The 13,329-nt window shown below is 41.6% G+C and overlaps 1 protein-coding gene across 2 annotated transcripts in view; it reads right to left on the bottom strand.

Moving 5' to 3' along the window:
- ssbp2a (single stranded DNA binding protein 2a) overlaps nucleotides 1-7,440 on the bottom strand; it is a 35,402-nt gene extending 27,962 nt beyond the window's left edge. For both annotated transcript variants that reach the window (XM_033972664.2, XM_033972663.2), the window contains exon 1: nucleotides 7,133-7,440. In XM_033972664.2, coding sequence (XP_033828555.1) covers nucleotides 7,133-7,188 — 56 coding nt within the window. In that variant the 5' untranslated portion in view covers nucleotides 7,189-7,440. The remainder of the gene's footprint in view (nucleotides 1-7,132) is intronic.
- Nucleotides 7,441-13,329: the final 5,889 nt, after the last annotated feature.

The following is a 13,329-nucleotide window of genomic DNA, read 5'->3' as shown; positions in this document are numbered from 1 at the left end:
GGAGTAGTACTATTTACCAACACACTAATTGAGCAGCATATTGTGGAGAAATGTGTCACATAACTAAGCTTAATAAGAAGCCTATGTTTGTATTACTACGTCAATGGAATAAAAGATGCATTTATTCCATCACCATTTGATTTGTTGAGATTGAGTCACCTCTCATGGGGAGTTTGTTTAATTTCACAGTTGAAGGGGCACCGATAATTTCAAGGAGTGTGTTTTACTTGTTCAGCTCTTTCCCAAAGGAGAAAACAGTAAATCTACGTATACCATGAAGTCAAAGGATGTATTAAACTGTTCTACACATAAGCTATAAAGTTATCAGAACTGTGATCATGCAGGGTCAATTAGTTTTTAACTTTAAAGTAGCTCAGAAACACTTCAAAATCACATTCAGAAATGCATTAAAAGTGTGGGGAGAGCTCCTGCTAAAGACTGCCCTACTGGCTCTCGTAATGATGATGGTCAACGCTGAAGCTTTATAGACCATGACCTTGCGCGTTATTTTAAATCATTTATGCGTCTTTGGATTGTGAGAAGGAGAGAAAAAATAGTCCCAAGCTGCCATAGATCACCATCGCACAAGCCAATATAAAAGTCTGATGTAGTTTTATGTAGCAATAACAAAATTAAAGTAAATCATTTAAAATATTTTTTTTATGTGCCTTTGGGTTATTGAAACATTTTATACTAGTTGTTTCATGGTTATTTTGTCCAGAAACAAGGTTGAAGTATACTTTTTTCAATTTCTGTTTCAGTTTTACAAAATTGAAATTGAGTGAGTGACACATTGATGCACATTTTTCTTTCTCACAAAACACACGTTAACCTGCAATAAACAACAGCACATATCTGCAAATCCCAGTTCCCTCCCGATCCACAACGTTCACCGTCTCTCACCGCTTCGAGAACTCCAGGCATGCGCACGTCAGAAAGACATTGGCGTATAAAAGAAGGGTAATATTGCTTTAAAACATTCGACATTCCACACACTTCCGGTCTCCACCAAAACTTTGTTGATCGCACACAATAAAGCTACACAAACAAAGTCACTGGGAGAAGGTGACTCAAAGTTAATCTCATCAGATCAGTATCCTGCAACAGGAACTAATGTGGCTCCAGTCTTTTGAGCCATAAAAGTCACAAATGAGACAATCTTGAGCTATACAAGGAAAAATATGAATGCATTATAGTGAGGTGTTTGGACAAAGATTGAATTAGATAATGTAAAAACGCATACAGTACATGTTGCAGATTTTTAGACAAATTTGTGAGGAAGAAATCGCCGGTGAACTGAGTGCATTTGTTTTAGAGAAATAGTTAACTCCTCCCTGCGTTCAACAAAAAAGTAGCACTACCATACTAACAGGGGACGGAGTGTCATTGAAAACTCCGCGGACATAGACAGGACAGTACACGTGTAAGACTGAATTCACGTCAATCCGGTTCGTAGGTTTAATTTTACTAAACAATTATGTCATGTGATAGTGAGCAGAAGTGGACTGAAAACCAAACAGCTACAAGAGGAGAGGAGGGAGCGTCTGAAGCAGCTCCTAAGCCTGGCCGTCACGCATGCTTAACCTTGCGCTAGTGTCTGTGCGATGTGGCTTGCATATCAATGATGGAGAATATATCAGCAGAAAGGCCTCCAACCAACCTCCACTCCACAGAGCAGACGAAAGGGGGGATCTGCACTCAAAGTTAACTGAGAATGTACTGTAGCAACACAATGTGGTTTTCATGGCTCTGTGTTGGTCCGAAGCCTGGATAAAGGTAGAGGCAAGTACAGTAGAAGTCATCATAATTAACATGTTTTTACAAAATGTTGAATACTAATACGTAAACTAATACATACTGTAGTCATGTGATCATACAGGAAGTGCTCCATTGTGTTTTTAAGCTCTGTACAACTTCATTAGAATCATTTGGATAATTTCAGACCTGGAATTGCCAATCTCAACTGAACTAAAGGTAGAAGGAACTTGAAAACTAGCACTTCATGACATCAGAAGGTAGAACAGAGCATTTTGACCAACTCTGGGTACGTTTTTTGAGGAGGTAACAATATTATAACATGGCAGCTCACTATATGTACGCATAATATAGATCTTTAAGGATAAAAAACAAAAAAACTAACATGGCCAAGTCAAGCAGTGAAGTCATTAAAAGAAACATATTCTGCAAAAACACTTTAACAGTTTTAACCATGTTGTAATTGTTTTCCCTTCTCATTTACCCATGCACCAGTGCTCCTGCATTGAAGATGCAATTGCTCTGACGATTCTGTTTTCCTCTACCCCCCCAAACGCACCCACTACTCTGAACTTACTACATGCTCTGTTTTTTTTTAGTTGTTGTTTTTTTCTGATGCATGTAAGATTCAGCAGCAATGTAAATTTGTTGTGACGACATTTACAGTGACATACCATAAAGAGGCAAGCTGAGATCAATGCTGCAGTTTTGGTCAGAAATCAGTTGGGGTTTTTTTTTGTTTTTTTTAAATAAAATTTTGGATTAATATTGCAATAATATCCAAAATATAAACGAAAGAGCCACATGTGTCATAGATGATAAAAATACAGCAGAGAAGCACATCGGGCAATTTCAAAACTATAGATTACCTTAAAAAAACAGGTTGCATACTAATTTGAAGTTTCAGACATAACTAATGACGCTGATATTATGGATAAATAAAAAGACAGAAAACATGATGTTGTGAAAGAGTTGTTTCCATTGACAGTGTTTACTTTGAGCAGGAGCTCAGGTTACAGGAAGTGCTTTGAGGGAGCATCCAGCGCTTTGTGGTTTGGAGCAAAGCTGTGCATAATTTGTGTCACCAGGGGCAACAAAAAAACATCCCAACAACGCCACAAGATTGTCTGCTTATATACAACTTCGACATAAAACTGTCTGATAGAGAATAATGTCCTGTACCTCTCAGTCACTCAGCTGTGTGAGAGATGGCAACAGGATGAGAATAACAAAGAAATCTGAGAAAACTTCAGCCAAATCCAGAGGTGACAAAGGGAAGCACTAGGGCTGTGGTCAAAAAGTCGACTAAAGACATGACTTGTGCATCAAATCAATGAATCGATTAAAAGAGGTGTAGCACTGGACTCTCACTATTATTAGGATATTGCACAAAAAACTAGTAGAAGTATAAAAAACAGCATCATCATAAGTGAAAAAGCAGATTAAATTGTCCACCACTATCACAGTGTCATTAGACTTTTTTCGTGTAATTTTGTTCCAATATTTCATAAAAATATGGTACTTTTGTTTAAAATGTGCTATATAAAAATTAATATGTTACAATATGACATTGAAGTTTTATATCGATAACTGTTCCTTTGAAGAGCAGCCACTCAACACTCGGGAGTCCCCTGTAAAGATTTGAACATTTCCATGGACATTCTTTATCTGATGCTTCCGAGCATCATAATCCTCTTCAGACCCTCCACCCCTTCTCAGTGGTCCTTACGTTGTTTTGGGTGGGTGCCATCTGAGGTGGGTGCTCTGCTCTCTAAGGGTGCTGTCCTCTAGGTCTCTTGTCTTGATTGACATGTCAAGTATTTCCCTGCAGCATCAATCACATGGGCTATGGGCTTTGATAGCACTTTGGTGGCAACTTCCTTCTCTGGAGCAGGGATAAGAGCCGACGCACAGGGATGCCAGCAGATAAAAAAGACTTTAACAGATGGGATGTGTTCGGTAGGTTAAAAAGAGCTTTTTATCAGAGCCCTGTCAAACTGTCATCATCACTGTGTTTTGAAGAGGAAAGCCTGCGTTTCACAAGTCAGTTTTGTAATCCCGCATCGAGGCTGATCTAAAACACAGGGAGGATTATAACATTGGCAGTTGATGCATTTGTTCTGACCACCCGCAGAAGACGACAATGACACACTTGTTCAACAGAGTCCCATGAGAGTTGAAGAGGCGATTATGTATAATGATCACTGGGTGTTTGGGTTCACACTCCGCCATGACAGCAGCATGACGGACAGATGGAGCTGATGTTCAGAGGGAAAACATATGGGAGACGAGCTGGAGCTAGAGGCGAGCGGCTCAGATGGGACACTCAAACAGCCCTTTCTGCTGCATCATCATCATCACGGTTAAAGGACTTGTAAAGCCACTAAACTAAGACCCTATACACTTCATTTTGATGGCACTATCTCTGCGTTTGGAGAAACCTATTCATTTCATTGAGTCCAGATTATTGTATTAGAAGATGGTGGTTTTAAATTAGAATGTTTTCCTTTTATAATAGCGGTATGTTGTAAGTTATCGTGTGTTATACTTTTTTCCTTATAACATTTGTCTTAGGTACAGGGTCCAGCCTTTGGGATAGTCTCTTTTAATTTGTCCACTCTGGAGTGTCATCTGTTTTTTATTCTGATCAATGCTGTCCATCCAGCATATTTTTGCCACAATGTAAGATTATTGTCCACTCCATTGTCCACATTGTTGTGAGCCCTAATTTACTTGAAAAGAAGTCTTTCTAAAAGAGTACTACAAGCCGTCACCCTGATGACACAAATGTCCCCAGAGCCTCTTGTTTCTGTCCTGTTCCTCAGGTCACAGCTCACAGCTTTGGCTCAGTGGACAGTGTGCAATGTTTTCACTGAGAGATGTGGTCTCATTGTGCTCCTCCATAATGTAGCTCACTGTCAGAGCTGGAGTGGCAGTCTGAATTGCTTCAGTCAGATAAACACTCCCAGCATGCAATGCTCTGTGCTGCACTGGCAGCCTCCTAGCAGCATTGTGAGGTGTCTCGGTTCAGAGAGAGTTGTGATGACAATCCCTAAAGCAGAAGGCACACTTCAGCACCACATTTGTGCTTAATGCATAAGCAGCAATGACACCAACTGAAACTTTCTTACATTGAGTTTAATACACTCATCCTGCTTTTTAGGATTTTTACATTTAAGATTTTGTATCAGAGGATTGAACAGCAGCAGGGGAAATGAAGAAATTCTTTCAGTTTCAGTTTCAACTCAGTTTAATGATAAGTAAATCGATGTGAACTATGTCCTCCAACTGCCTCTGAAACCTATACTTGTCCAACAACTGCAGTACGCCGTGAGTGGCCATGTTCTGTCACTTCAAATCAGAATCAAGTCCGACCCAAACACAGGTGGAGCCACAGGGAGAGAAAGAGAGAGAGAGGGAGAGAGAAAGAGAGAGAGAGAGAGGGAGAGAGAGAGAGGGGGAGAGAAGAAATCAGAACAACGAGGATTAACTCCAATCAAAGACAAGAGTTGAGGACAAAAATGAATTTGAGATAAGTAACAGAGACTGTAAGATAAAGCATGTTGTATGAAACATATTACAGTTAGGCAGAAATCTATGTTGTCTCAAATCTTAATGACTTCACCTACAATCTTATCTCTGCATGTTTTATTTCAATACAGACACATGTAACCGCAAATGACTGGACAAAAAGATCTCATTGAGATGAGAAAATTATCAACTGCATTTAACTCCAGGTCCTTCCCTTTGATTCACACATGCCGTCATTTTAGGCAAAAGTATTGACTGCTCCTTGATCGAAATCATCCTGATTAATTTACACCGATATGATTTAGTGTGAATAACATTTAATGTGTTAAAGTGGATGTATAGCAAATGTATAATTATGTAACAAATATGTAATAGGCCTAATCAATATCAATGTCACAATATCAATAACTACATCATTAACCCAGGTTGGTTCACTGTTGGTGTTGGTTCAATGTTACTGGTGTATTAAGATGAATGTGCCAGAATAGTTTATTTCATAAACCAAAATGATGCACACACACACACGCACGCACGCACACACACACTCAAATAAAGACAAACAAATACCATCAACAACAACTTTTGAGCTATGTTCCTTCTTTAAAGAAACCCTCAAAGAGTTGGTTAGCATTGATGCACGTCTCTAGCAGAAAGACGTGTTTTACATCTTTGGGCCAAAAGCCAAGACCCAGTGTCAGTGGGGGTCCATTCTGAGGTCAGTACTACAACACTGTAAACTAATGATCCAGCAAATTCCCCCAGCCAGACCTGCCTGCGCTCTGCTGCCGAGCTTCAGTCTTCTCCTGTCCTCTTTCTCTCTGACACCCCGCTGAGCTGCAGAAATGAGAAACAACTGAAGCCTAGGCAGCGCTGGGTCTGCTCCTCCAGCTCACACCTCTGATACAGGACTGCTTATTAACAGAAGAACTTTGCTGTGCCTGATTTTGCCCTTCACTGCCTTTTTCATCTGGTCTCAAACATACAGAGAGTGTTTCCTTTGTTGTAGTCCCTGTGACCATGAACATCCAAAGGCACCTTACTTTCAAATAAAACAAACATGCATTTTAAATTGCTGTTAAAAACTCCAGAACAAGAAGTCCAACAGTCTTCAAGGCACAATAGAAAATGTCCTTCTAACTGGTAGCACAAAAAAATGATTAGGCTAAGCTTTCATCACAACTTCACCTGGCCACATTCTACATGGTCATGCCCAGCTCAACTATGTCAACTGAAATAGTCACACAATGGGACCTGACTAAGCAGTGTGTCTGATATTTAGCCTACATAAACCCAGAGAAGGAAATATAGTCTTATGATTGTTAGTCAAGTATAGGTCTAACCTTATCTAAACTAGAAAAAGCCAATTAGTGAGGTACCTGTTATAAAGCCCATCTGTTTGTATCCGCCACAAAAGACACATGAGTTGGTTATTGACTGAAACAAAACACTGAAACTGCACGCTCGGTTTAAATGATATCAGACACTTTTCAGTTTGAGATGCAATTAAAATAAGAAATAAAAATAACTCACTAAACAAAAAGTCCTAAAACAAAAATAGATCTCTGGCAGAATGTAAGGCAAAACTCACGTTGTGGTAAATTAAATGAGCTAAATGTTTTAAAAAAAAAAAAGAAAATGCCAATGAAGTAAAATACGATTCTAAAGGCTAATAGAGCAATAGTGAAAATCAGCAGCCCTAAGTTTGTAAGCCGTGCACAGCGCTGTGCGGGGCCCCTGCACGCGGCTCGTCTGTGCCCTCCCCTATCGCAGCTCAGCGCGCGACTGCCCCCGGCCGCGCGTCAACTCCCCTCGCGCCGCCGCTTCCTCCCCCATAAATAAAACTTACTTTTCTCTGGCTTGGCTGTCGGACGGCACGCTGCTGCTCTTGCCTTTGGCGTACATGCTTGCAGAGAGCCCCGATTGTCACGCACCTGTCAACCCATCACAACCTCCCTGGCACAGCCCCGTCACCATGGCGACACAAGCAGCGGCGGCGCCTATTGGACGTCCCGCACTTTAGAACCGCCCACTCGCCGTAGGAACCAACAGTGAGTGACAGCTGCTAGCCACGCCCACATGAGTGTAACTCCGCCCCCTTCAGCAGCCCTGTCTATCTGGGCTCTGCCTGTCTGTCAGCCTCTCCATCCTGTGCCTGATGGAAAGGCTCAGTGCTCAGTCTTCCTGACATGCACACAGTCACGCTCTCTCTCTTCATTCTCCTCTATTCTGTGCACAGGGGGGTTTGAAACCGTCCAACAAAATGTTTCAAACAACTGCCTTTGGTGGTTCATTTTGTAGACAAGTACACCCTCTACCGATGACTCCAGAGTATGGGTAGGCAACAGTGAAAACACTTCCAGATTTCAAGTAGACTTTATTTAACTCATTATAGCCAGTACCGGTCCTTATAGAACCAAGGTTTGTTGAGTAACAAGGAACTGTAGTTTGTGAGGGGAAAAGTGTCACCTGGCTTTTGCTCCCAGCATCTCCCCAAAGATAGTGTAGTCAAGTGCATTTTAACCTTATCTTCACCTTTTTATGGTATATAGCCTAATTAAGTATTCAAGTGACAGGTTTCGTCCATCCTCCCTAATATTCCATTAGAGGTCATGGTATCTGCAGTAGAGAAAAACTGCTATGTCATGCTGCTGTCCAAACTGGCAGACAGAAAGTGTCCATTGTATTGTCACCACTTCCTCCTTTGAGACAATAGCAGACCTCCACATACGTCGTTATGTCCATGTAATGCAGAGCGCTTCTCACTGTCATCCTAATTAAAACACTGCATATGTCTGGCTCATTGACTGTGAATTTGAATTTCCTTATTTATTCCAATAGTCTGAACATCATTGTGTGCTGGGGCATATCACAGGGGCAGCAGTGTTGACGCTTATGCAATGCTCCGGTGATGTGACCCACTTGGAGGAGCACTCCTGTCTCACTCTCACTCCTGTCTGTCTGCTTTACCTAACCACTCTCACCCCCTCCCCCCCACCCTCCTAATGAAGCTTCATTTTGCACAAGGAGAAGTTTTTGGTTTTAGGATGAGTCCCGACTGGGCGATCACCATGACAACCACTGACAGGCTTAACCAGAGCTGCTTCACAGGATGGAGGACTGAAAAAAGTGTGTCACAAGAAATCTATGTAGCCATGCTGGGATGATTATTTTAACTATTATTCTCACAACAAAAATATTACTTAAAGGTGCACTGTGAAACTTTCTGGTAGAGGGTGCACCACTGTCTTTTCCATGGAGATGTTATTGCAATTGAACATATCTCCATGGAGACAGCAGGCTACGTTACAGGTCAGATCTCCACAGTAAGAATATATGTTTTTAGCTTTGAAAACACCTGTAATAGAATAAATGACAGGTTACATAGTGCAGCTTTAACAGCGAGAGAAAAAGTACTATCAGTTTCTCAAGGGTTACAAGTGAGTGATACATTTTTTTTTTACCAATTTTGTCATATTTTAATTCAAAGTAATGGTTTCTTGAGCAGTTTACGGTTCCTCCCTGACATCATGGATAGTGCAATGAGGCATGAGTTTTGAGGGATGGGAAAGGCGGGACCCAGAGAGATGTCAGTTTAGATTAGAAGGGCGTGGAGAGAGCAGTAACATCATGAAGCCCACCCCTGTCCTGAAGACTTTGTAATTTGAACTTAAAATACTGGTATACTGATAAATTAACTACATTTGTATATCGTGACCCTAAATTAAATTCACAATTTCTTTATAATAGATTCAAACTTGAATCTAACTTGTCCTTTATGTATAGTGGTAGAAATAGACAGATACATGATTATATATAGTTTTGTTTTTTTTCTTGTATTTTCATTAAAGTGCTCAAACAAGGATCAGTCTTTAACCTAAATTTTATAATCACTTCTTTAGCGAACAGCCTTGTTGACAGAGCCTGTCTATTGACTATGTAATAATACATTCCCACAGAGGGTGTCTGTTAGCAAGAGCACTAATTAACAAACAATTAGTTCTCCCACAGAAGACCCTCTCCAGATGAACTGAAGTTAAAGTTGACGATTGCCATAAGCTCCACAAATAATAGGCCTAGTACAATAATACACATCGTGTTGTGAGTTTGTCATGGTAATATAAGTATAATGCAAGGACCTCAGCCCTCAGCACCTAAAGACGAACTTATGCAATGAGGAGCTGTGTAATAATCCATCTTATTATCCATTGCAATTACCTGTAATACAAACACAATGATATAACTGAAACTACACATGACTATACTAATGTACTCTAATGAACTATACAAAGGTTTTCTTAATAATAATATATATATATATATATATATATATATATATATATATGCAATGTTCATATAAATGTGTAGGTTACTGAATAAAAAAAATGCCCTTTGAACTGACAACTGTTAAACTTACTAACATCATTTATTTCAGAAGCCCTTTATGATGAGTATGACATCAAGACCAGTTACATCGCCCAGATTGCCGTCACCAGGGCCTCACCATGGAGCCAGACCTGAGGTTGGTGCTCGACAGTAAGCGGGAAAAGCCTGAAAGAGCGGTGTAGGGCTGTCCTCTCCTGGGCCCACCACCTGCAGGAGGAAATGTAAGGGACTGTTGCAGAGAGATCTACAAAAGGCATAGTAGTCAAAGGTGGGGGGGTCTTGACAACTGGATGTCTGGACACAGAAACTGGCTTTGGGGACATAAAATGTCATCTCACTGGTGGGAAAGGAGCCTGAGCTTCTGTGGGAGATTGAGCGTTATTGAGCAAATATAGTTGGCCTCTCCTCCACGCACAACTCTGGTTCGCAACTGCTTGAGAGGAGTTGGACTCTCCACTTCTCTGGTGTTACCTGCAGAGAGAGACAGTGAGCTGGTGTGAGATTGTTTATTGCTCTACAGCTCATCCCCTATATCTGGGGCCCCAGTGAACAAGAGAAAAGAGGGTCGCCTCCCTGCGCCTTCAGGACCAGTGTTGTGTCGGCCTATGGGCCCAACAGCAGTGCAAAGTACCTGATTTTCTTGGACTCCCTGGGAAGGGTACTGGAAAATGCACCAACTGCAGACTTTGTTGTTCTACTGGGGGACTTCAATGGCTATGTGGGCAATGATAGTGACACCTGGAGCAGTGCGATTGAGAAGAACAGCCTCCGTGAACAGAACCCAAGCAGTGTTCTATTATTGGATTTCTGTGCTGTGCTTCTGTGCAGTTTGTCATTAACAAACACCATGTTCGAGCACAAGGGTGTCCATCAGTGTACGTGGCTCCAGGACACCCTAGTCCAGAGCTCGCCATGTCATTTGACCTTTAGCCGCGTGTCTTTGACACTCAAGTGAAAAGAAGTATCAATGAATCACCACCTGATAGTGAAATGGATTTGTTGGCAGAGGAGGATGCCAGAAAGATCCGGCAGACCCAAGCGTATCGGGAGGGTCTTAAGGGAATGGGAGTTTTCAAGTCCCGATGCAGAGGATGTTCTGGATGTTAAGAAGCAGTCTTGGCAGACATGCCTTTCCAACATTGCGTGGCGGTCGTGAACAGGATCTCTGGACTGGCAGACTAGGGTGGCGGTCTCTATTTTGAAGAGGGGCGACCCGAGGGTGTCTTCCAACTACAGTGGAATCACCACGTTCCATCACACTCCCCCGATAAGGTCTATTCCAGGCTGCTGGAGAGGACAATTTGGCCGATAGTCAAACCTCAGGATTCAGGAGGAGCAGTGTGGTTTACGTCTCGGAGGCGGAGCACTGGAAGCTCTGTACCTTCCATCAGGATCAGAGTTCATTTGCCCAACCAATCCACATGTGCTTTGTGGATATGGCCTTGAACCAGTGCCGTTTGCCACTAGCTCTGTTCATGGTATTTATGGGCAGAATTTCTAGGTGCAGTCAGAGGCTGAAGGGTGTCTGGTTTGGGGACTGCAGGAAGTTGTTGTCTTGATGGGTTCATCCAGCCAGAACCGGCAACATGCTCTGGGGTGGTTTGCAGCCTAGTGTGAAGCAGCTGGAAGCTGAAGCTGAATGAAAATCAGTTCCTCCAAATGCGAGGCCATGGTTCTTGACAGGAAAAAAGTGGCTTGCCCTCTCCAGATGGGTGCAGAGTCTCTGCCTTAAGTGGAGGAGTTCAAAATTTTTGAGGTTTGTTCACGAGTGAGGGAAGAATGGAATGATGGAAACTGACAGGTTGATCAGTGCAGCGTCTGCAGTGATGCGGTTGCTGTTTTGGACTGTTGTGGTCGAAAGGCAAAGCCTCTCGATTTATTGGTTAATCTAAGTGGCTACCCTCACCTATAGTCATGTGCTTTGGGTATTGACCGTACAACCGAAGAACAACATCATGAATACAAGTGGTTGAAATAAGTTTACTCCGCAGGGTGGCTAGTCGCTCGCTTAGAGATAGGGTGAGGAGTTCAGTCACACTGGAGGAGCTCGGGATAGAGCTGCTGCTCCCCTATGTTGAGAGGAGCCAACTGAGGTGGCTCGGGCGTCTCTTCTGGAGGCATGTCCCACCAGAATGAAACCCCGGGGAGGACCTGGGATGCACTGAAGGGACTATGTTTCTTGGCTGGCCTAGGAACACCTTGAGTCCTACTGGGAGGAGCTGGAGGAAGTGAGAGTCCCTGCTGCTTCAGTGACCCGGTCCTGGATAAGCAAAAGAAGATGGATGGATTATTTACTTTATTTTCTTTTTATTGTGAATGCATGACAGTACCAAGGCTGATTGACATTAGCTGAATGGGAAATAACATCTATACAATGTCTCAATGAAATGAATGTGCATTTAAACAACAGAGTGAACAGTCTGCATATGGTGAGTCATTTTACACATCACACAGATGTTTAATGGTGTATTACTAATATGGACACTGACTCAACAGATGTTCTGTTGTGTGATGTGATTTGCACCAATATGGCAAATGTTCAAATTAAGATTTAAATCCAAATGTGCATAAGAGAAATTAGGGGTTACATTTTCATGCTTTTCTGTGTTCATACATGAGAAAACAGTGTTTTGTCATGAGGAAAGGTAAAAAAAAAAAAAGTTAAATTACAATGCATGTATGGTCTTTTGTGAATTCTCAGCAGTGGTTATATTTGAAACTTGGACTTGGCCTGAGCTTGTCCTGAGGGTAGATGTGTGCAGAGGAGGAGGTACAACAAATTAGAGACAAAATATGGACATCAAAACATGACTTGAAGATTTACAGATACCCCAACATCTCGATAATGCAAGTAGTATTTCCTCTTCGATGACTGACGCTTGAGTTATCCTGATGGCAGCTGCAGTATAGAAGTAGACAAACATACTACATTCCTGCATTTATATGTGTGTGTTTTTTAAGCTGTACAACCTTACATGTGGCAACAATAGCATTTCACACTGAAATCAGGGTTTCATACATTTTAAAATCCTATACGCCTGTTTTACCATGTTATTTTTACCTATCCTACCCACCCATTGAGGACACAGCAGATAAACCCTATAGGTTAAAATGTCCTCCATCCTAACGACCCCTTCGCCCGGGTCGCCTCTCTAAGCACACATGATGGATGGTCCCACATCAAGGTCAGGACAGAGGTGCTGTGCCTGTATTAACTACTCTATTGCTCTGATAGACTCGGAGCCTACTCTCAAGAAGCATCCCTTAAGCCCTGAAGTAAACAGTTCAAATCAAAGTGGTTTGGAGTAAAAACTAATTTCACAGACACTATACTCCCATTCAGTGATGTAATTCTTTTTTTAATGAAAGTGTTTAACCTTCTTTTACGGTGCAATACAATTAAGCCTTCTGTGTTCTCAGAATAATCACTCAAGGAGCCTCCAAAGAAAAAGAATCTTAATTCAGGTACTTATGACTTATTATCTTATTTAAGTATTTATCTTGTCTTAAAACAAGATTGCCAATGGAACATCCATGTCTTGTTTTACTTAAAATAAGAAAAAAAAACAACATTTTCCCTGGTTGAAGTGGGCAAAAAATACAGCACTTAAGATGAGAAAAAAACAAAAACAAAAAAACATCTTCCGCCACATTGGCCAA

This window comes from Periophthalmus magnuspinnatus, chromosome 9 (assembly GCF_009829125.3).
Source record: "Periophthalmus magnuspinnatus isolate fPerMag1 chromosome 9, fPerMag1.2.pri, whole genome shotgun sequence".
Taxonomy (NCBI): Eukaryota; Metazoa; Chordata; class Actinopteri; order Gobiiformes; family Gobiidae; genus Periophthalmus; species Periophthalmus magnuspinnatus.
The sequence above is the reverse complement of the archived record's forward strand: the minus strand, read 5'-3'. Positions and strand labels throughout refer to the sequence as shown.